This window comes from Haliotis rubra, unplaced genomic scaffold, assembly GCF_003918875.1.
Source record: "Haliotis rubra isolate DU_JTF1 unplaced genomic scaffold, ASM391887v1 Scf693, whole genome shotgun sequence".
NCBI lineage: Eukaryota > Metazoa > Mollusca > Gastropoda > Lepetellida > Haliotidae > Haliotis > Haliotis rubra.
This window is the reverse complement of record NW_025767405.1, coordinates 131455-157711: the sequence shown is the minus strand read 5'-3', so window position 1 is coordinate 157711 and position 26257 is coordinate 131455. Positions and strand designations below refer to the sequence as shown.

At 40.7% G+C, this 26257-nt stretch overlaps 1 protein-coding gene across 1 annotated transcript; it reads right to left on the bottom strand.

Annotated features, from left to right (window-relative positions):
* Positions 1-140: 140 nt before the first annotated feature.
* LOC124258450 (regulator of G-protein signaling loco-like) lies at positions 141-21223 on the bottom strand. The gene is made up of 2 exons (XM_046692550.1): positions 18519-21223; positions 141-657 (listed from the first exon to the last, which is right to left on the bottom strand). Exons 1-2 carry the CDS (start codon positions 18742-18744, stop codon positions 278-280), a joined length of 606 nt encoding a protein of 201 aa, XP_046548506.1. The 5' UTR covers positions 18745-21223; the 3' UTR covers positions 141-277.
* Between the last annotated feature and the right edge of the window lie 5034 nt (positions 21224-26257).

Genomic DNA, 26257 nt, shown 5'->3' with positions numbered 1-26257 from the left:
ATTTGATTTTGAGTCTCTCAGTTGCTTCAAACTGGCCCTGGATTCTTGCCTATGGGAGTTTTTGTCAGCAGACACATACTGGTGAAACGCAGATTGGTCCGAGGAATATAGTCTTTCATGAGATACCCCATCAGTGAGGGATGAGTTCTGCGAGGTCTCAGACTCACCACCTATCACCTGCCTATGTCTTGATTTCAAGTTATCTCCCCTTACATCTGCCCCTCTGTGGGGTCTGCCATTGAGATCAGAATTGGAATGTTTATCCCTCATATTTCTTTCACAACCTTGACGAGGACGTATACGATTTGGGTATCTTGACTTTGTACGTGGCTGGGTAATCATCATCCGAGGAATCGGAGCTGTTGTAGTTCTCCGCCACCTGCAGTTCGAGAGTTCCAGTAGACAAGCCAACCATACGCACCACATCATCGTGGCTGTAGCGGGACACATTTTCGGCGTTCACAGACACTAGATAGTCCCCTGGTTTCAGTCCTGCCTGTTCTGCAGGACTGCCAGACACAATACAGCTAAGGACACAGGGGTGCTGCCCGGAGATCGTGAAGCCATAGCCTGACCTGCCTCTGGTCACTGCCACCGTCTTTACGCCATGGATCGGCCGTTTCTTTCTTCTACGAGGCTGATGCATTCCGGACAATCCTAAAACAGACACAGAAGGCATTAAATCAATGGTGTATTACAATCACAAAACAGTTGGTGGCTTGAGCATATTAAGCAACTAATCTGAATTCAATGGCAAGAAAAACATGCTCAGTCAAGAAGTTCACCTAAGAATACATTATTTCTCAGACGATTATATACATTTTCAAATAATAATATGAATAGTGGTGAGGGAGGCTTTCGCTATTTTTCATAATTACATCATATTTTCACTACTGGTGCATCACCATACCATCAGATCAATATCATATTGTCCAGATTGTGCTGTATTCAACCACAAATGTCATATCTTCTGTATAAATGTCATTGTGATTCACATCTCCATATAATTAATCATTCAAAGTTTTGAATTACAATCTTGTGTCGTAGTTGAAGATATATATATTACTTCAAGACACAAAATATAACTGTGCATTCATCTTTTGACTTCCATGAAGAATGACTAACATGGGAACACGGTTTTGCAATTTAGTTGGACAGCCCTGCTCAACTGCTGTCACTGTTTCATACTTAGTCTTAATGGATTTTACTGTTAATTTATGTTTTTTAGGTGTAGGAACAATTCAGATATCATCCCTGAAAAACTGAGTCCTTTGTGGATAGCTCAGTTATCTACTGATTCATTTCGGTGGCTATCTGTCAGTTTTCACACCAGTGAATCATCCATGGAAATCCTAAATCATGACACATCTTACAGTTTGTAATAACAAGATATACATGTGATAATTACACAACTCCATTTACTTCAGCACTTGGCACTGATCAAACAAGGTGTTAATTCCTGATAGACACATCAATGAAATGTTCTATAAAGTTAGATCTGACTGATTGTCACCAACAAAGCAATAGTCTTTTAACATGACATTGAAAATGTAGGAGATATGTCCTGATTATTGTGCCTTGTTGATTGAACTTTGAAGACCAACTGACAAGTCACATCAGGACATGCAGGAAATACAAGCTTGGGACTGGAAAATACTTTCAAACCAACCATAAGTACTACCCATACCACTTCTGGCAAATTTCCAATTTAAAAATTCATACAACTTTAATTTGGCAACCTTAACACCCCTTCATGTTGCCATATCTTTCGGTTAAATCATCCCTCCTTCAACCAAACCCTAAAAAGTCTGGCGGGCATGTGTGCGAAATACACACTATGTCGGAAAGTGCATGTTTAATGTCCAAATCAATCATCATCTTTAACACATCAGAAACAACACACTGGAGATTCCATAATGATGAAGTATGCAGGGACCAAGCTTTCACTTCGACACAATTGTCGTAGGAACACATTTGCCCACAGGAACTCTGCCCGCCAGAATTTTTAACAGGGAAGGACCTTTGCCCACAATATAAATTTGTGCCCACCACAAAGACATTTTTCTGTATGTGAGACAAATCAAAGAGTAATTTCTTTTAATACCTGTTAAGAGATTTAGTTTAGTATACTTTCAAAGAGATCAAACATTAATTGCACTTCACCAAAGCTTCTCTGCTGCTTTGTATTTCTCTTTCTAATTGCAATTAATACTCACCTTACTACTCATGACATATTGTTTTAATAGAGATCAAACATTAATTGCACTTCACCAAAGCTTCTCTGCTGCTTTGCATTTCTAAAATTTGGTTGTCAATTACTTATTTGGTACTTATTTTATGTGGTGTTGTATGATTATGGTGGGCAAAATTCCTCCCCTGTAAAAATTGTGGTGGGCAGAATTATTGTGGCCAAAGTTCTGTACACCAGAGGAATGGTGTTCAATTTTTTAAAGCACCAGCACAAACATGTATTTTCTTCATGAAACTTAAATGATGAATTACAAGCCAGATAGGCATTGTGATTTGAAGGTTGTGACGAAAATAACACTTGAACATTGCAAAATCCATGACACCTCAACAAAGGTTTTCTTCATTGTGTCCTTATATGACTGAGCTTGGTGAATAATGAATTAAAATGTTTTACTGAACTGATGTATTTACATCTAACATACAATGGAAGGTTAACTCTTTTTAAATTTTAGTGAATTTACATAACTGCATTGTTGAACCCTTTCACATCAACAGGCAAGATAGTATTATTCATATTCTGAAGGAAATGGTAAAAAAGTAAAATCATAACAAAAGTGATTGAATACATATCAACAGATTGTCCACACATCACAGCAGTTTTGTGGCTTTGAACACCTTCAGGCCCCTTCGTGCGACCTCACGGGATTGTTTGAGTACAGAAATCATGTACAGCCATGTCTGATATCTTCCGGTCCTCTCTGATTAACACGGTAAACTTTCTGCTCTTGTTTCAGATTTCAACATGCCTAGAGCTAAGAAATGCACGATGAAGAAATATCACACGAACATCGAACGAATTCCTATATCCGATCACTGGTACCGATTAGCATATACTATTTTCTTTCAAATATAAACATGAAACGGAAAGTGACGTACAAACAAACGGTGTTGATTTCACAGACAGGTAGATGTGGCTTCGCGTACCTGTCGCCCAAATGAACACTTTCTTACCGATCTAATTTCAGACTTGTAATTCCTCGGTGGTTCTTGGCATATCAACCATATGTCAGGCTGTTATATTTGGTAGATGTTTCATATTGGTGAAACAAATATTGGAAGACCCCTCGAGGTATTATTTGTTTTCAGCGGTTCAAGATGGACGACCGTTTGATGTCAGTGATGGTACGGACAATCTGATTGGTTCATTTCCTGTGACGTCATAACGCACCAAATTCAGATAGCAGGTGCCCGTTGTCTTTCAAATGGAAAATACAGATGTGCACGTACGGTATGATTATAAATAGACATAGTTACATATGTAGGATAATTTATGCACGTTTGATTTTAAAGTAAATATACTGACGTCTGACAACAACCACCGGCTGTTTTCCGTGCTTAGATATCGAATAAACGATATATCAACAGCATGTTCGTATGCATTGAATGGTAAGATTAATACAACCGAACGGCGATAAACATGTTTTTATTATGATATCGATACCTAGTATATTCACCGATACACTTACATTGAAGAACTGAATGCAATAAAATCATGAAAATGCACAAAAACACTCTTGCTGAATGAACAATGACAACATTATCCTACCGCTAAATGGTGTTTTTGTGTATCAAAATTGTTATGACAATTATACTTTACAAAGCTGATGCCGACATGTATGCCTGTAATTATAATTTCATGTTTTACCGTATCCTCGATTAGATCACTAAAACAGAAAAGTTGTTTAATTGTCGACAAAATATTCGTACTGCGTCCGTTTATCAAACAGAAATCCTTCCATAGCTAAACTAGAGAGACAATTCAAGTTATAGACAGGTTCTCCTGTGCTGGCTAATTGCCAGCGAAGAACATATTTTACGTGCGACTTCTGAGATAGAGAGTTACGTCCCTTTGACCCTGTACCGGCTATCTGTACACACTACATGAACAAAGGTATCATTGAATCGTTTTCTATATTCCACATTTGGGAGTTCAAACACAATTTACATGTCAGAGAGTATGTTAGATGGCAACATCGGCAGAACTCAAGTTACTCTAACCAAATTAGCTGTTTTGTCCGACTGGTAGATACAACATAACGGTTAATGTGTGATATCTTTAGGCTGTCAACTACTCTGTGTAAAGGTAAACGCTGGTTTTAAAAAATACGAAGTATAATATTCTGATCTTTATCTGGAAATTAGAGTTGTCTGTTCCTAAAATATTCGATACACTGGAGTCTCGTATCGTATTAGGTACACCGTAATATATCGTGCACGTGAAGGTAAATCGCCTTGACATCTGTTACATCTATGGATGTGAAATGAAGTCTAGTGAAAGGGTTATGGCAATATGGGTTAACAGTGTAAGACTAACGAAATGAGCAACAAAAATATCTAAATTTCAACGTTACTGGTATAACGAACCTAATTCATCAATACAACTAGGTTTTAGTATGTATATATTGTATGTACCATTGACATAACGAACAGATTTTACAGGCAAGATTAACACGAATATTTTCAAGACTATTCATATAACGAACCTGAGTGAACGGTACTTCAGTGTTTGTTTTTTTCTTCTTACAGATATAACGGACACATTTCCACGGTATCTAGACGTTCGACACAACCATGTTTCCTGACAAGATACATATCTAACTACGGATATAGAAGTGAGAGCCACCGTCTAGGTTGGTTGCAGTTCTGTTTTACTGTCAGACAACATGGCTAACATGAGACAACGCAGTGACACGTCTGGGTAATCCCAACTGATGTCGACATGCTTGTAGTCCGACATGCATCTGTTGACTCGAACTGCGCTCGCCAGGGTTACCGAGGAAACGCGGGAACTAAACACACACAACAGCAAACATCAAAACAGAAGTTTAGAGATATCTTGTCTTTTCTTTATCTGCATCCTCCCAGAACATTCCCTGGACAAACTGTTCACGCTGGGGTGTAGAAAATAGCTGCAGTCAATATTGACCTGCTTGGAATGGAGATAGGGTCAGTTGTCTCCAAACAGTGGAACGGGCTAATCGGACTGACTGGCGGATCAAGACAATGTTTGACATATTTTTGGTGAAAATTTGGAGATGGCGACTTTATCAAAAACAATCCCATCAACAATGCATTGTATATGGAAGACTCCATAGGAATGCTTGGTGTGCATTTATCTTTTTCTGGCTCTATATGTACATCCAGGACCTACTGTTACAGATATCTCCCTTGAAAGTTTGTTTCATGATCGTTTCAATGTTAGGACAGTGCATGACGAGATGTCGCTGTACACAAACTAGCTTCATCTGTTTAACTATATACCTTACACACATACCATAAATATTTGTATACTTTACTTCTCTCTCAGCATGTTTACATCTTCCTTTAAAAACAGTGAAGAAATACTTGCCCCCTAACCAAACACCAAACCGTCCCTTAAATAGTAATGATATAAAACCTCGAAAACTAAACCAAACTAAAACAAGAGATCTGAAAACAATACACCAAAGAAAAAACAAATGTGCCATTCTAAGTTATGGGGATCATTCGGTAGAACCTTTACTGAGTTACAACAGACATTTTTACCTACTGGATGCGACGTAAACATATAACCGACGTGTCACTGCCTCGGTCGTACTTCAGGGGACACGGATCTTTGTCATTTAAGCTATTAACCTATGACCTATAACCCTCACTCGTGCCTGTTGTGACCTCTGATCGTATTAGCAAGAAAGACTGATTACCTGGTGATTACGCCAACAGCTAATTAGCTATTAATTGGGAAACGTCACGCGGAACCCGTGAAACGATAACAGCGTCATCAATAGCCTGCAGTGGTTACCTCTGTTGTCAATTGTAATTTAAAAGCTTTAGATCTCTGATAGCTGAAATTAAAAATGTATTTTTCAAAACATCAAAGGACGAATCAAAGATCAACATAATGCTAATTACAGTAATTATTCATCACGAGTTTAGTCGGCCTCATAGGAGAAGAATGTGTTCTGAACCCGTCATAAACACTTATGCCAACAGTTTGTTCGTCATATATTATAGATTTGAAGTAAATCCTCTCCGCACGCTAGCACGCTGCGACTAATCAATATGTATCTATCGCCTATCAAGAGTGCCTTTCTGTTTGAAAAGAATTTGCGGGTAATTTGTTTTTTCGCCTCAGTTAGAAATGCTATAAACAATTCATTTTTAACACTAGCATTGTATTTTTGTCAAAACCATTTAATTAAGTCTGAACATTTCTATGTGCGTCTTCTTCATGTGTCTACTTTAATATCTCCAAATGATTTTAATTTTAGAACTTCATAATTAAAAGAGAAAACCCTCAAACAGGAGGACCCGTTGAAAATGAAAAATAATATCGGATGAGATTAGTTTCGAGAAAATGTCTAATAATGTAATTTACAAGTGTGCCGAATTTGTACGTGTGTGAATTACATTTGCTTTTGTTGGATGTACATACAGACTCTACGCCGATCACGGCAGTCCTCTATCAAGTTAGATTCCAGACATTTAAGACCAATTTCACTGACGCCTTAACTAAAAGTGTATGATACACACCTTTAAGGGAAGATGTAATTACTTCACAATGGAATTCTGTTTCCACGTTGTCCCTGTGATAGAACTATGTGCCGTACAGGACAGGACGTACGTGTGGAAAATTAATTAGAAGTTTAACATAGCTTGATAACAATGTACCTTTTGTGTTTGAGTCCCACGGTGGCTGAACTCGTTAGAACATTGACTTTATGTGCTGACCTTAGGTGCGAAAAACTCAAGTCAAAAAGAAAGTGTCAACGACTACCTCTACTGATTGACAAAATTACACAATCACTGTCTCGGGTTTACATGGCATTGGTAACGGCATAAACCAGCATGCAGCCATCGAGACATACTGAGGAGTATACCTCTACAGCACATCGGAATGTGCTATATCCACGCCTTCTCAAGAACAGACGTAAAATGGAGTGAATGAGTTTAGTTTTACGCCGCGCTTACATTCCAGCAATATCACGTCGGGGGACACCAGAAATAGGCTTCATACATTGTACTCATGTGGAGAATCGAACCCGGGTCTTCGGCGTGACGAGCGAACGCTTTATCCACTAGGCTACCCCACCGCCCCACAGCTAAAATGGAAAAGGGGCATTGTGGTATATCAGTGTTTCCAGAGTCAAGTGCACCTGTTTTGGTCGATGTGCACCGGGGGGCTATCGACCCGCGGTCACCACCTCCCAACCATCACCACTTGTTTGCTGGCGATATTTACCCGAGACTGGGGCCATCGACCGAGACAACGTTTCAGCGAGACTACGTCCTTACAGAGTTCTCGACGACGTGCTACAAACACAATCGTCACCTTAATTGCAGATTTATTTGTTTTCGCTCTTTATGCTGCAGCTTTAGAGCCTTTTCCTTTCTGTGGATACAAATACGTCATGTTGTAGTTATTTCAACACTTTGCTGATGAAATATTTAGCACAAACATTAGTTCGGCAGGTAAGTGGGTGATTTTATTCTACTTCTTTGCAAAGTAGACGGAGGTCAAGGAACTACTTGCTAATGTCACACAAAACCTCCACAGTGTTCAGCAGTGCCAGACCAAACATACCCATTTTATGTGAGGATTGCGGGGACTTCACACGTACAGTCGTTCATAGCAACCGATGGGAACGAGGGCCGGCCATTTTAAAACCATCGTGGCGTTTACTTAGCTCCGATGGGTGAGTGAGCTGGGTGTAACACCACTATGAATTTTTTATCAGTCATGTAACGATATGCCACATTGAGTGGTTACGTGTGGATATATGTGGTTCAGTTGTGCATGTAGCGTTAGGATCAGGATCCGCTGCTCGTGGGTTTGAATCCCCGTTCACGATTCTTCCTCTGTTAGCATCGATGGAGTTTATGGAGATAAGGCTGTGGAAATCTTGGGGTGCATATTGTGATCACAAATGAAAACACACGAGCTAGATGATGCAAGTAATTCACAAGCCAATGTAATAGTTGTGCCTGTTATGGTAAGTAACTCCCACCCATTGCCCTGGTAATGGTGCTAGGAGCAGATTGTGAAAGAAAATAATATAGACGATCTACTTTCGCAAACGAAACACAATGACATATTCCTAATGCTTCATTGCCCTACATGGGAATACTTATTATTTCGTGGGCCTGACATACACTGGTGTTGTGAAATACAGTGTAACGGGCTTGTCAGGACACACGGGATCTGTTTGTCTGGTCGGTAAAACATTCACAGATCCACGAAGGATCAATAAACTCAATCAACAGACATACATGACATACCACACACAGATTTGACTATTTACATACATATCTGGTACAGTATAGTTAGCAATATGAGACAAAGAATGCCACCCAGCCGACATAAACATCCCATCAATTCATTCCATTCTAATATGTCATTCTGACGAAGCACCCATTCAAAACATAAGATAAAGCGACAAAATCCTTCCACATTAAACAAATCTCTGCCAAAGGAAGAATTTCTAGCATGATTTCGACTGTATCATGAGCTAGCGAATCACTGTCAAGTAGTGATAATACCATGTACCCAGCGAGACTACTCGTATCCGCCCCAAACACACGCAGAGGCAAACCAACTGTTCTGATGTGAAGATGCTCAAAACAGCCAACTGCGTCTTACATCATTATATTCACTCATGTGCCAAATCTGGAGCTGTCTTCCACATGTCTACCATAACACTTTCCCAAGGCCTTGAATGTTGTGACCTTGGTCTAACGAATTCAGAGCAAGTCTTACGACACCCATTGAAATCTTTGTAGAAAGAGCGTTGTACCACAACATCGTGACATGTAAACACCAATAACCGGAGCTGCATGGATATTGTTCAGTACAGGGAAAGCTGGCTACTGGAAGTTGAAGTCATTCCTCTTGTCATGTACAGTCAATGAATGCAACGACACTATTCAGATATGTGATATTCAGAATAGGATTCTCTTTGAAACTTGCATTAAATATGTTCAGTCGTCACGTTAAATCCCCGGTTTGGAATCATCTCACGGGTACGGAGCGTAAATCTAACCATTTGACTCCCCAACCGTTTTCTATTTGATTGGCTTGTTTGTTGTTTAATGTTCCACTCAGCAATATTCTAACTATACGATGGCGGTCGCTGGTCGGTAAATAATCAAGTCTGGACCAGACAATCCAGTGATCAACAGAAGGAGTAGACAAGACAATCGTTTATTGTATTTTAGGCCACCGGCCCTTATACAAGCGAGTTACATACATTAGGACATGGTTAACTGTAAGTGCTCGTTACGACGAATAAATGCATATTTAACATAGAGAGCTAGATTGCGTAGGGCGGATTCATTATTAGTTGTTAACATACTGGTAAAAGCTATCAGTGGTGGTTCCGACAGATAACGTTCTGGGATATACATGTAACGTAAATCTTCATGAAATGGACAGTCAAGGGTAAAATGTAGTTCATCTTCTACTGAAGAATTACATAAAGGACGTTTTTATTTGATTGGGATGTTTGTTTTTAATGCAGGATGGACGCACTCAGCAATATTTACCATTAAGTCCAACAAACCTGTCCTATATTTGACAAATATATTTCTGTTACACTTAAGAAGGAGTATCGATCTACGCAATTGTGATACGATGACATATATTTGGAATATTGCTGAGTGAGGCGTTAAACAACAAACAAACAAAAAGCAAAACAAACAACAACAAAAACAACCAAATTGTAACACAGCCTCGGCCTTCACGAAAATCGCAAACACCAACTATTTCAGTGCAGAAATTCTGCGTGTATACAAGCAAAGGAAGTGATAATCATAGGTCATTCCAGTGGCATGTACACGTTGTGACATAAACGTATCAAGATCTAATGTACACGCAATGTTATCCAACCATTATAATCAGCTGATTAGACACATCACACGGGTCAGGACAGACAGTTATGTATCACACATGACACTCCAACACCTACAGCAGTAGCCGAGACTATTGGGAATCACCTCATTACATTGACCATACATCATTGTGTGTGCTCGCTCTGATCACCGCCCCTCAGTCGTTCCTAGTTGACTGGAATTCTGTACAGTTAGCTGTTTTATATACTCCTCATTGTACAGAGTGTTAATCATGTAAATGAGTTGATAGTTGACTGTTCTATACACAAGGGTTCGAATCACTGTTTGGACAATAATTTTCAAAAATTAAAAATCTAGATTTTTGCAACCATATTTTGTTTATATATGTTACTGAGAAAGTATAATCCCAAATATAACATATGTTATATGCTACACTCATTACATAAAATACACACTTGTGTGTTTTATGTAATGAGCGTAGCGGGAGAATTTTCTTAAAAATCAATTTCTTCACAAGTGTGTATTTTATGTAATGAGTGTAGCGGGAGAATTTTCTAAAAAATCCATTTCTTCGCCGATTTCGTTCAAATTTGAAATGTTAGTTACTCATAACATACAAAAACAAAATACGGTTGCAAAAATCTAGATTTGTATTTTTTTTAAAAATATTGTCCAAACAATGATTCGAACCCTTGTGGTTCTACATGTTGTTGTAACTATGTCCACTATTATCCTGTTGATGTGTTTCTTTGGTTACGGGGTGACCTGTGCGAAAGTCCACCAAGCTGACACATGCATATTCTTATCGGAAGATAATTGACGTAGTAAAGTTGGGGTATACAATTGTTATGATTTTCAGGACTAGTCTGCGATCAGGAATGTACCCTGTTAGTGATTCCGGTCTGGAATCGGTCTCAAGCACCTGCTGCAGTCTCGTCCGAGGCTGTTTAGTTGGTCAGAAACACTGACCTGGTTGATAGCCGGACGGTTGAGATCGTTGCTCATGATATCAGCCCCTGGTTCGTCAGAGCCAAGAATGTATTATTTACAGGACAGCGTCATATACACACAGTATTGTTGTGTGCTGCATTAAATATACAAATAGGCATCACGTAGACTCCTGTGGTCGATAGCGTAACGATGGAGATCGGTGCTCATATCATCCCCTGGTTCGTCAGAGCTAAGAATGTATTATTTACAGGCCAGCGTCATATACACACAGTACTGTTGTGTGCTGCATTAAATATACAAATAGACATCACGTAGACTCCTGTGGTTGGTAGCGTAACGATGGAGATCGGTGCTCATGATATCAGCCCCTGGTTCATCAGGGCCAAGAATAGAATATTTACAGACAAGCGTCATATACATACACTATTGTTGAGTGTGGCGTTAAACAAACAAACATACAAACAAACGGCAATGTACACATTGGTAGACCTTTCTAACATAGACAGACGCGTTGTCGACTCCCGTGGTGACCGATCCCCCGATAAGGCAGCCAGGGAACAAACGAGGGGATCCGCCTGCCAGAGCTGTTATATATACCACATTAGTTATATTGGCCTAAATAACCACCCAGTATAAAGGAGCACTAAATACTCCTTTATGCTGGACAAGCTTTATCCACATGGGTAAGATGTGTATCAAATTTCCATTGATGCAAGCTATATGATTACCCCGGGTGGGTAAAATAGCATATTCATAAACATTTCTGGGTACTGGTTTTATGATATAGGAACTAGGACGTGAGATACTTATTTGTTAAGATATTCTCAAAGTGAAAGTCGCTCGGTGTAAACGATGAATCACGCCCTTTGTGTGGAATCAGCCTGGGTGTATACTGTACCGTATTAGGGAAGACTGAACCCATATGGGTATAAGCTCAACTGGACACTAACAATTGGAGGTAAAGTGATCATGCGCCCTGCTTGCTGTCCGTAAATCTGTTAAGCTAAAGCACACCTCTATTCGTTTTGTTGAAATGTCTTAAAATGTATACATGCTTATTAGGAGGGGCATACTCTTGAATTTGGTCATGTTACTTTAAGAGGATCAAATGCTTTGCTGAGAAAAAATAACAATCTGAATATCCTACCTCTTTTGTAGAGCCTACTCGAGTTGAGTTAGGTATCAACATAGTATATCTAGCTTAGAAGGACATAACCTATGACAAGGAATTGGATTCGCAAAATGCTATCGTGGGCTGTGTATGTCTTAAAAACAACCAGTACTTTTTCCCATATGAAACCCACGATCTGTGAAAGGTGAAATAAAGTTCAAACCGTTGTTAAATCCACTCTCTAAATATGTATGACCAGCATTTAAGCAACGTTTCAGCCTGCCTTAGTTTTCAATTTTATTGAAATTTGGATAAACATCGCCCATCTTCATTTCCAAACATCGCCCATCTTCATACAGCAACACATTTTTATTGAAACACTTTGGATAAGCATCAGCCTGTCCCAGTTTCCAATATTCACATTTCCAAACATCGCCCATCTTCATACAGTAATACAATTCTATTGAAACGCTTTGGATAATGACAAGTGCATCGCATGAAATAAATCTTAACCAAAACTCTACACAGCCTAGCCTACTTGACTGCCTCATGTATGATTACTGCTGTACATCTGGCCTCCCCCGTACCCCGTCCTTTGTATTGTTAATCAAGTTTAACAAGTTTTCAAGCTAACGCACATGAACCAATTCTCACTTATGTGTCAAAGTGTATTATAAATATCCTATAGTCTAATAGTCAGCAACTATCTATCATAGCCTCCAGCATTCAACAAACACAACCCTGATCTGGAGACGTGCTCGGGTCTATAGCTCTCACCCGCCGTCAATAATGTTCCTTGTGTGGGTCTACACGGGGCAACGCTAACTGTATGTACGCCTCCTAATAAGTAGTGTCGACCATGTTTGTAGGCTGAACTAAGAAAGAAAACATTGCAGTCAGCCTACATTACCTCGTGGTCAGCAACAACAGAACTAGCCCGTGTCCGGCACACAAGGAGACCACGTGACCACACTTTACGCGCACCTGCTAACTTCACGTCTTTAATCCGACAAGGGGCGTCGAGAACACGTCTAGAAGTGCTAAACTGCTCCATGTTAATCACTCGGCTATTTGTGTGAACCTGTCCCCGGTAATAGAGTGGTGGTTACTTATTGTACACACGGAGTAATATACGACCGGGTGTAGCATGAGTGTGATGTATGACGCCTATTTCACCATAGATTACTTTCATACATACATTTCACAAACTTCGAAAACATTCCTGGTTAATCCTTATTTCAACCCCGGGATTATCGTGCTAATACAATAGTCGTGTTTAATCAGCTATATCGGCTTGGCGTTTACACATAATCTGGGCTAGGTCTGTATTTTGACCAATGTTCAAAGTGACTTCATCATCTGATCAGCTGCATTTCAATTACCTGCTTCGCAAACATCACCATTGCGAATCCTACATCGTTCCTTTCTGCGGCTGCATCACCCTTGTCACACCTGTTACCAATCTGGCAAACACACGTTACGAACGTACTACCCGTAAATTCCGGATACGTTGTCAAAAAACTGACAAGAAAGAGTTTTATCTGCTTCTTTTACGTAAATGCTTCAGATAATGAGATCCGGGAGACACCTTTTCATGCATGTGGCCACACACACACACACACACACACACACACGATTATTCTAAATGTTTTTCACATGGGAATTTACAATTACGTTTAATTCAAGAGCTTTCACGTGTAGCCTAGATATGGTGAGTGAGTCTGGGTTGTAAAACACACTAGTTATTCGTGTAACAGCAATGTCACGATGACCTATAATCCCGTCTGTATCTGGCCAGTGTTCATCATCATGGACATCAGCTAATGATGAACATCATAGACATCAGCTAATGATGAACATCATAGACATCAACTAATGATGAACATCATAGACATCAACTAATGATGAACATCGTGGACATCAACTAATGATGAACATCATAGACATCAGCTAATGATGAACATCGTGGACATCAACTAATGATGAACATCATAGACATCAACTAATGATGAACATCGTGGACATCAGCTAATGATGAACATCATAGACATCAGCTAATGATGAACATCATAGACATCAACTAATGATGAACATCATAGACATCAACTAATGATGAACATCATAGACATCAACTAATGATGAACATCATAGACATCAACTAATGATGAACATCGTGGACATCAACTAATGATGAACATCGTGGACATCAACTAATGATGAACATCATAGACATCAGCTAATGATGAACATCATAGACATCAACTAATGATGAACATCATAGACATCAACTAATGATGAACATCATAGACATCAGCTAATGATGAACATCGTGGACATCAACTAATGATGAACATCATAGACATCAACTAATGATGAACATCATAGACATCAACTAATGATGAACATCATAGACATCAGCTAATGATGAACATCATAGACATCAGCTAATGATGAACATCATAGACATCAACTAATGATGAACATCATAGACATCAACTAATGATGAACATCGTGGACATCAACTAATGATGAACATCATAGACATCAACTAATGATGAACATCATAGACATCAGCTAATGATGAACATCATAGACATCAACTAATGATGAACATCATGGACATCAACTAATGATGAACATCGTGGACATCAACTAATGATGAACATCATAGACATCAACTAATGATGAACATCATAGACATCAACTAATGATGAACATCATAGACATCAACTAATGATGAACATCGTGGACATCAACTAATGATGAACATCATAGACATCAGCTAATGATGAACATCGTGGACATCAACTAATGATGAACATCATAGACATCAACTAATGATGAACATCGTGGACATCAGCTAATGATGAACATCATAGACATCAGCTAATGATGAACATCATAGACATCAACTAATGATGAACATCATAGACATCAACTAATGATGAACATCATAGACATCAACTAATGATGAACATCATAGACATCAACTAATGATGAACATCGTGGACATCAACTAATGATGAACATCATGGACATCAACTAATGATGAACATCATAGACATCAGCTAATGATGAACATCGTGGACATCAACTAATGATGAACATCATAGACATCAACTAATGATGAACATCATAGACATCAGCTAATGATGAACATCATAGACATCAGCTAATGATGAACATCATAGACATCAGCTAATGATGAACATCATAGACATCAACTAATGATGAACATCATAGACATCAGCTAATGATGAACATCGCGGACATCAACTAATGATGAACATCATAGACATCAGCTAATGATGAACATCATAGACATCAGCTAATGATGAACATCATAGACATCAGCTAATGATGAACATCATGGACATCAACTAATGATGAACATCATAGACATCACCTGAATACAACACACTGATTCTGCACTGCACCTGCAGCTAACACATGGTGACCCTGGATCACCCATCACAACAACATACTACAGGGGCCAACGTGGTCACTTGCTACATGGAATCATCTTTCTGGAAACGGCCATTTTGTATTCTTGGGAAGGTGTGCGTCTTGTATTGAAAACAATCGTTCCAAGTATAACTTAAAACAATGTTCATATTGTTTAATCCCGAAGCAATGGTTCGGTGGACATGTTGGATGTCCTGATATTTATGTGTTGTGGAAACAATGACTTTTGTCAAAAAGCTACAGGACCTTGCCCGAGTTCCCGCCGTGAGTAGCGGATACAGAGTCAGACTCTCTAAACGTCTCTCATCCCAAGGATGAATCAATAACGTCTGGATGTTTACTGAAAAAGCAGCCGCCGCCAAGTGTTGCAACACAAGTATGTTCCTTTTGAGTAAACATCCCGAAAGCTTGGAGAAACCTGTTATTGACAGACCTGCCCTAATTGTGTTGTTCACTGTGCTATTTCAGACACAATAAAACAGGTAAAGTGACCATAATTTAAACTCTCGCTCAACTTGCTTCCAAAATAAATATTTCGATTGTGAACTATCGCCATTATCGTTTGATAATGATGCTATATATCCCCAGCAGTGGTGAAACACATTTTCAACAATGCTCAAACAAGTCCTTAGGGTGACAATCATTCCAGATATATCAATATATCATTAGAGATGATTCATAGCGCCCTAGGCAGACCTTCTGGCCCGTGCAGCATGTGAAAGGACAATTTGTGACCACTGACCACTTGATCCGTGACAGGATGGAAGGACAATCTGCGACCACAGACCACTCGATCCGTGACACGATGGAAGGACAATCTGCGACCACTGACCACTCGATCCGTGACACGGTGGAAGGACAATCTGCGACCACTGAGCACGTGGTCCATTACACACGAGGGTAAACAATCTGTGATCATCGACTACGTGATCCGTGACACACGAAGGAAAGCAATCTGTGACCATTGTCCTTGTGATCTTTGACACGAGGGAAGGTAGTATGTGACCACTGGCTATGGGGTCCTGGGCGCATGAGGGGAAACAATCTGTGACCACTGAAGGTGGACAATCTTTGAAAATCTGTGACCACTGATTTCGTCCCTTCACACCCGGAGTAATATTCCACAAGTGTTTTCGTACTTATTCAAAGACTTTCAATTACATGTATCAATGCGTTCAAGTAGCGTGACCTGGGGGCGTATATAGGTGTTACGTTACCTCTCCCTTGATTACAGGTGTCCACACACAGGTGTGATATATATAGTGTAACAAGAAGCAGGACGCAAGAAAGAGGAAATGGTGGTGTGCATCTTGAAATAAACTGTAGATTACATGAGGTTTCTTGAACACGTTTCTTAAAGGAAATCTGTCGTTTGAAATAAAACATTGGCTGATGTTTCCTTGACGAGTGCTAGAACTACCTTGCATATATGAATGGAGGCACGTTCGAATCCATCACCATCACGGTATTTACTGATTGTATTCAAATTGACCAGTCAACTCGTTACTCCACGCCTCTCGTTACTCGCTCCATGGACGACATCAGTGAATATGTATTCAAGTGTTATTCGAAATCTACACAATACTGTGTTGGAAAGTATTAGAACACTTCTATAATTTTCTTGTTTTATGGATTTAATCACTTGGTTCAGATTGTGGTCATATTTGATTTTGGTGTTGGAACTTCAACCCTCTTCATCTTTCACAGACAGACCCGCCACAACACATAGTACTTGGAAATCTTATTCACCAGCTTCATGACTTTGTTTAACTAACAGTATAAAAACTCCAACCCTCCAACAGCACATGGTACATTGATATCTGATTCCTTGCTTCTTCTATTGTTTCTGTGTCCCTCACAGACTGCCCCCTGCATATCAACAGTTTCGTCAATAATAGAACGTTGGTCTTAAGTTTCAGAGCCAACTTTCTCTCCAGTCCCTCAACAAACAGTTTATTTGAGTTTTACAGAGAAGATTATTGACACGGTGTTCTCATATTCCCCGTTCTCATGAAAACAATGTATACTTTGACATAAGCCCTGACCGCCTGACATGGCGAAATGACGAAGACAGATCAAGTTCCCCGGATCCGCAAACAGCGCCATTAAAACCAACGAACTTAGATTTACTCAAGCAACAGCGCTGGAAAATATAAACACTCCAGCATAAGACATCGGACCCTTAAATCCATCTCCTTTAATCCCCCCAACTGTCAAGTTATCTACAGATGATAACAGTGGCGATATGAACCACTTAACCCCCGTCCCTCGGCAAATACCCCGTCACGTCAGTGTGCATGCAGACGCTGGGGGGTCAATACTCTTCACTTTATAAACAGGCGTTTATTGGACCCTAAGCCCATTTTCTGTGAAACGTCGCAATGTTTATAATTTCAGTGATTTGTCACGTCACATTAATGCTCTGATAGTGACGGAAGTGGACCTCGAAATTGGCTATGGTTCGTTTAACATTTATAGTCCAATGTATCTTTAGACTACAGGCATAAAAGTTATATTTAACCTTTTATGTACTATTAAGTTTTGTATTCAGTAATTTCACTGATACAAGACAAGTTAACCTAATTGCTCTACAACATATGAGGTTCCTGGTGAGGGTGTGTCGTTTGTCTGTGTGCGCGCGTGTGTGTGTGGATCAGTGAGTGTGCGTGTGCGCGTCTGTGTGTAAACCTGGCGGGGAGTATTGACTATTAACCAGCAACTTCTGAAAACAGTACTTATATTCTGATATAGGGTATTGAACTGTACTGGGTCGCTATTTTTGATAATCTGGATACAGGTTTATCTTAGATGCTTGTTCCTAACCCTTCAGTAATCTCACGTGTATTGAACTTATTGAGCTTAGCTTTGCGTTCAGTCCATATCAAAGTCATCTACAGATCAGTGACTATCTCACCTTCTCTGCCGGAGTCTTTGCCTTTATCGGTCTCCTCAACATCGTCTGAGGGCGGGTCAGCTTTGACTTCGGGAGGGGGAGGGGGTGCTTCTGCAGCCATTTGCACTTTGGCCCCGGACAATTGTAGTCTGCGCTGGAGCGTCGTCTGCCCGGGACCCCCCTGAGTGTCCTCCTCCGCTGCCTCCCTTCGGGTAGAGCGCTTGGGTACATAGCGGTATCGTAACATTTACAAGTTCCCACGCTTGTCATTCAGGCACCTCTTCAGCAAGCCTCTCAGGTTGAGATCACTATCGGGTATTCCTCTGTACTTTGTTGGGAATTATCTTAACGGGTTTGTTAGATTCTGAACAACTGTGTTTTCCACACTTAACTACATGAGCACAACACTGGCTATCCACACATCTCCACGTGCTCTCAACAACACGGAACACTTACATGCGTATCTCTGCTGGTATCCTTGTAGATAAAACAAGTCAAAGTGCGCAAGTCGGTGAACTTCCGACAGCAAAGGTATTACAGCTTCCTACCCGCTGTTCAACTCCATAATCGAAAAATACGATGAACACAAATTCACCAGACTATACTCTTTAAATATCCAACTGAAAACCACTAAAACACGGGTTCTGAATATGTTTGTTCTCAAGACGCACATATGATACTTTCAACTGGGCGGTTCCTGATCCAGTTCCCACCAAGACCCGCCTCATGGGTGGCGTTCATAGATTCCCGTCGTATATGTCAACCATGCGTGGCATCAACACGTCTTCACAGGGGCGACACATCCCTCCTCCCTGTCGATAAAAGTCGCCTGCAGGTACTACTACATGATCAGCTGGAGGGTGGCTAGGTACATGGGCATAGATGATGTCCACGGCTCAGTTACTTCCACTCAGCATCTGACATCACTGGGAGACCTCATCAGACTGGATGCTCCGCACTGATGACAGGGTTTAATTCAGTGAGACACAGAGACACAGACGCGGAGATCGCTCCCTCACAATGTCCCCCCAGTGTGGGACGAAACAGCAACAGCACGGCTATTGTCCTGGATTGCTAGCTCGGGTGTGACAGGTTCCAGAAGGATAGTTTCAGCACACGATATGTTCACTTCTTAATCTACTCCATGAAATAATTGAGATAAAGCCTTGATATAATGTATTCCGAGTCGTCTAGAAATGCATGGCCGAGCAAATCTGAAGGGCATATATCAGCCATGTGCTTACTTAGAAAGCTAATCCATTATATGATAAAGTACTTATGAAACATACCTGTCTCCATTCTGTTTTCTTTTGGTGAGGAGTATCTTGGCAGGTCTTATGGATCTAACTTTCAGCATGTGATATGTTTATTCCAAATCTACTTGATACACAGTGGAGAACGTTGTGTACAGAAGTAATTATGTATCCAACATATCTTCTGGTGTTGCATATCTGAATACGTCCTGTGATGACTTGCAACAGGTGGTGTGTTCTTTATCCAGTGTGTGGACAAGTTGAGAGCACGACAGTTCCACCAATGTTTTATCTCTTCATCTGATGCCACAGAGGATACACAGAGAAAACAAACACCCAGGAGATGGTTACAAGCAGACGATATGTTGTTTATGTCTCGGTTTGTTCAATAAAGTGATACGCCGAACGTTGAACTGTTTGTGCTCGTCATCTTCAACAAAGATCTCCAGTCTTCCACCAAACCTGAACATGCGTTGATCTGTCACAAGCCTAGTCCGAGATAATACAGTTTCTAATGCGGATTACCGGAGTTCAATAGCTATTGTTATGTCGGAGAATCATAGCAGACGATACAATGTCTTCCTTGTGTGTGATAGTGCTTTCTCTGTACAAACTGTTGACAAATAGGCCTCTTCACGTTTGTTGATTCAGTTCGAGTGTGTCTGATCCTGATAATTAAGACAGTTAACACCTATCTGGCGTTGAGGGTCACGTTTCACTCAGAGTAAGTTTGTTGAAGTCTGCAGTTGGCGATGTGGGGACAGACTCACTGACACCGGATGACAGCGCGGACAAATCCCACCACTAACATACACTTCTTCCTCGTGCTCAGTATCGCACTGTAACAGCCTAAATGACAAGTGTGAGGTGCGCACCCGATTAAGTGATACACGTGTACAATACCTCGCTCCTCTTGCACTATTTGTCGATGACACGCTGCTAAAAGTCAACGACAGGTGGTAGTGCTGTCGTGCAGCGATGCAGTCAGAGTTGCCGAGGGGCGTGCACAATGTGTGCACAGATGTATTAATCACACTCCACGTACTGGTCTTCCATCGATTGGAAATAGGATCAAATGAAATCTACAGTATCACCTTGGTATCCGACGTATTGTATCCCGACCCGAATACTGGCTGCATCAAATACGAATAAAAGTCACGCCAGGAGAGGTCCTTTGACAATAAGACTCTTGCATTTTGTTCATCCGTGCATTTCTTTGCATTTAAAACGACAATAAATCAGAACAGTAGAGTCCAATGCGTGATGAGGCGACACGGAATGTGCTCTCCAGCCCGGTAACGTGTCCCGATGGTTGTCGGTGAACTAGAGGGCTCTCAGGTATCTAGCGCTTTGTTTGACCGGGGACACCCGTAACATCCCTTTCTAATAGTTCAGGGATATTCGCAACTTGCGGTTGATGATTAAATAGTTCTACTGCATCTCTAACATTTCAACAATAGCAGGTAAATATAACTGCAAATTGAATATATCCAAATTTACGGAATAATCACATATACACATCCGAGCGGTTTTGAATTTAAACACTCAGAAGCAAAGCCACGGCGAGAGTAGTGTATTTCACACCAGCCTACAACGGTTTTCAAAGGATGACAAACATCCTTTGTAGCAAGCTGTCAAATTGATCAGACGTGGAGTCTCGTAATGTCACAGCAAACGATCTTTATCTTATTCTGCATATGTCGTCTGCTGCTTGTCACATGTCGTCTGCTACAATTCGTCTGCTGCTTGTCGCATGTCGACTACCTCGGTCATGCAGAAGATAAATGTGACCCACCAGTTGTTCCGGTCCGAGCGGAGGTCACAGAGGGCTTGAAGACGAAAAACGAAGCGGTGTCGGCAGATCGATAAGAGAGGAATTCAAATGCGAGTTCAACTCCGAGAAAGGGATATACTTCTTAAGATCAAACACACCAAGCAGAAAATCCTCTCCACACATCGGTTGTCCTATATGAATGAGTGTGACGGGCTTTAACCTGCTGTTGTTCACCTGTTGCCGTAATCAGCGCAGTGGGACTGATCTCTCGCCTGCGTGACAGCCAGGCCAGGTTCGCCAACTTAGGGCGAGAATTACCCCTGTTCAAACAGACGACAAATTATTGAACTAAACAAGGAACGTTAAAAGTGGCTGGACGGATAACGCGTTGCTCAAGTGGAGCATTTACATTTAATCTGTCTTTGATCGTTCTGCGGTATTCATAAATAGGGGTACTCGGCACGAACTGACTGAGGTGCAATATGAGCATATTTCTTCATGGCATGTATAATTAATTTATATTAATTTCGGTACTTCATCAGTGAGGACGACTCATGACCGCGGGGTACCACTCAGGCGTCATCGTCGTTCCCAAGTGCAACGTCTTTTTCCATAGAAATGTTCTTGGTTGTGAGAGTGGAGTATCATCGTAATTTGATGAAATTAAACACCGTTACTTTGTCGACCATGTCTATTTTCTGTTCCGGTTACGAAATGATGTCACCCCATAACGAAGATACTCAACCAGGACTAAATATACGTCCTTTAACAAATGCTAAAACTACGTGATTCTCAGTCACGACGTAGAAAACATGATTCTAAACAATACTAAATGTGATTCTCATATAATATGGAGATTATACGTGGTTCTAAAAACAACGGCATTGAATAGCCGCAAGGGACCTGATGCGGCGTTAAGTAATATTCACTCACTAACTAAACCCATGGACGTCATCAACCCAAACCAAGACTGCTGCTTCTTTACCAAACTGAGAATACCTGACTCCAAACCAAGGTGCTTCTCAACCAATCGCAATCAGAACTAAGAATATACGTACCTTTCAACCAACGTACCAACCAATATAAAGAACCCATGATTCACGAAGAATCTGAAGACAATCAACTAATACCACGTGCTTCTTAACCATTCATCCGTGAGTTTAAACCAATACCAAGTACATGTTTAAGTGCTCCTTAACCATTGCTAAGAATACGTGTTTTTAACCAACTACGAAGAATATGTGCTTCTCAAACAAAGCCAAACAGTACGGGCTCCTAATAACAACTAAGAATACGTTCTTCTGAACCATTACTAGGATTGGATGCCTCCAAAACAAAACTTAGAACAGGTTCTTCTATCCATTTCTGTGGATACGTGCTTCCAAAGCACTTCTAAGAATACGTGTTGGTAAACCAAGCTAATAGGAATACATGTTTCTAGCCACACCTAGCAATACCTGTCAAACCATTACAGAATCTATGCTGATCAACCAGTAGAAGTCTAGGTGCCTAGACCATTAACCAAGACTATTAACAAGTGTTTCTGAACCAACACTAATAGTGTACATGTTCCAGCAAGCAGTCCGTTATGAGGGTAACAGCGATGACCGTGGAATTACGGTTCTGTGGTGCTAATACATCAAGACGGAACAAAGCTTTTGCTCGTCACGCCGAAGGCCCGGGTTCGATTCCCAACATGGGTACAATGCGTGAAGCCCATTTCTGGTGTCCATCGCCGTTAATTTTGCTGGAATATTACTAAAAGCGGTTTCAAACCATACTCACTAATGCAAGATGGAATAAACTCATGGCACTTTATAAACGCTTTTAAAACTTTTGTCTCCTTTCATCAGCAGACATGACCCGGTGATATATAGCCTTATTAGAACAAGTAAAACATATTTAAGGAATCTCTCCATATATGTAGTCATCTCCCCCGTGTCTGACCCGACACGGACGTTGTGTTGCCCGGGAACACAGGGTGGTGCGACTTGGTGAGGAGCAATATGTCAATACATTGGTCGCTGGATATATTTGCACATCGAAATTCCTGGGATTCTACTGCCTTTGTTGTCACGGTCACCGTAAGATGCAAAGTAGCCGCCGACTTCCAAGAGAAGTGAATGGTGGGTGTAACGTCGCTTTGTGCTGTTATATCACTGAGCATCATTTCAGTACGTGTTTAAAGCCCAGCATAGCGCATGCAGGTTGCAGATCTTTCTTCATGACAGAAGGATCAATAATTATAGCGAATTAAGAGTTCAAATCCGTAATGATCGTTTAATTGCTCAGCCATGGAATACCAAGTCTGCAGAACGAGGCGCTGCGTCATCGATGTCTGTAACGTGACAACAGGAGAAACGAGGACAACGATAGACGAGAGGGAGTGGGCATCCGAGAGACCCATGTATTGTGTCTCGGTGGTGATGTCTGTCTGTGCCTGTGTCAATCACTGAGAGACCATCCAATGAAGGTCCGGGTTAGAACATTGGCCTTCAGTAACCCATGTTTGTCGTAATAGGCGACTAACGGGATCAGGTGGTCTGGCTCGCTGACTTGGTTGACACATGTCATCGTATTCCAGTTGCGTAGATCGATGCTCCTGCTGTTGATCACTTGATTGTCTTGTCCAGACTTGATTATTTACAGACCGCCGCCATATAGCTGAAACATTGCTGAGTGTGGCGTTAAACAACAAACCAACCAACCCATCACTGAGAGACCAGTGGGTTGACTGGAGAGGTCTGTGGGTCTCTGTCACTCAGAGAAATGAAGACAGGTCGGCAAGCAAAACACCTCTCTGAGACAACCATGCCGATTGCTTCGAGTTCAATTCTCTTCCAAGGTCCATTACATTGAATGTATTTCAGTAAAGAACTTTTTTTACGTTTCCTATCTCCCTATCACTAAGACCGTAGTTAGGTCGAACTTATTTTAACAGATATTTCACATATTGACTACACAAATTGTAAATATAAATGTGAAAAACAACAACAGTTTTTCCCCTATTTCCACCTGGACTTGACCTTTCGTACTGGGTCAGTGTGACCTCCGACATCACGCGACCTACTAAACCCTTGCACGTGCAGCATCAACAGTGTAATCTTTCGAGGGAACTTCTAGCGAAGATAATTAGCATGTGACTGACAATAAAATGAAACACAAAATATCCCTATCAGAGGATGGTATGTCTCTTTAGATGGCTTGCCGCGCAAATGACGGGTCAGGGTGCAACTTTACTTCTGACGACGCAGCTTGTCTTGCTTACACTACGCCGTTTGTTTTCAGTCACATTAACGTCGGTATGTGGAGAAGTAGCCAGCTAACGAGGTTGTTGGTTTCCTGTTTAATGGCGCGGAGAGCACAAAGCGGTGATATTCATTTGTTGCTGTGACCGGAGAGGCCATGGAACGACACCCGAGCATGAAGAGTGTAACTTCTACAGTTGAAACACAACATAATAGGCTTCAGTGCGATATCCATCAGTGTTCTTTGTTTCCATACAGTTCCCCCAGGTAACGACAGCTCGTTCATCTGCGAACGCGTTTCAGAATCAGTGTTCTCAAATACATGTGTATACCATTATTTGATGACGTGACAATTATACTCCCAAACTAGACAAACATTCCTTGTTTAACTGATAAGCCTAATGTGTTCATGGTACTGGACTGATTTTCTATTTAAATTAAAATTACGAGGACATACGTCTGTTGTGCACTCTACATACTTTCCCTCTGAAGAATCCCTGTACAGCAAATGGTGTGACGACAAGACGTTTCCGAGTTGAACATTCAAATCCTTAATTTCAAATTGACACAATTCCTGTAATAATATCTTGGCCATAGCATCACTACATTCGGGAATGTCAAACCTAACAATAATAAAACAAGCATTGTCACTAAGGTGACATAATCCCCCGCCGCAAATTATCAAATCAAACTTATAAAGTAATGAAAGTTTAAGTTAAATGTCAACAAAAACATGACCAGTCAACCTCTCTTGAAGTCTTGCTCTTTAGGTGTTCAAACACATATTTTCAAGACTGACTTTGACATGAATGTCATAGTGTATGAAATATGCAAAAATAGTACAAAAGAAATTGCTTTTTGAAAAACATTTAAGGGAATTCTTGAAAGTCTTTGAAGATGATCCAGTGAACTGTTTTTGAAATATCTTGCTGACAATTCAGGTTAACATGCTGAAATCTTCAAAGTGTCTCTGTGACCTTGAAAATTAAGTGAAGGTCACCAAAATCGACTGGGCCCGGCGCCTTCCCTGGATAAAGCTTTGTATTGAATATGAAGAAAATCAAGTTACCGGTTCTTGAGATAGCTTAACATGCAGGTTTACATGCTGAAACCTTCAAAGTGTCGCCATGACCATGAAAATTATGTGAAGGTCACCAAAATCGACTGGGCCCTGCGCCTTCCCTAGATAAAGCTTGGTATTGAATATGAAGAAAATCCAGTGAATGGTTCTTGAGATAGCTTAACATGCAGGTAAAAGGTTAAAGTCCCTTGTGACCTTGAAATGGTCAAGGTCACCAAACCTGACTTGGACCTTTCTTATACTGTGATGAACTTAGGTACCAAATATGAAAAGAATCTAGTGAACGGTTCTTAAGATATTCCAATTCGTACCTACGTACGTTCGGACAGATGGACGGACGGAGCCTAATACTATATCCCCCGCTTCGCGCTAAACGCGCGGCGTGGGATAATAATTAAAACACA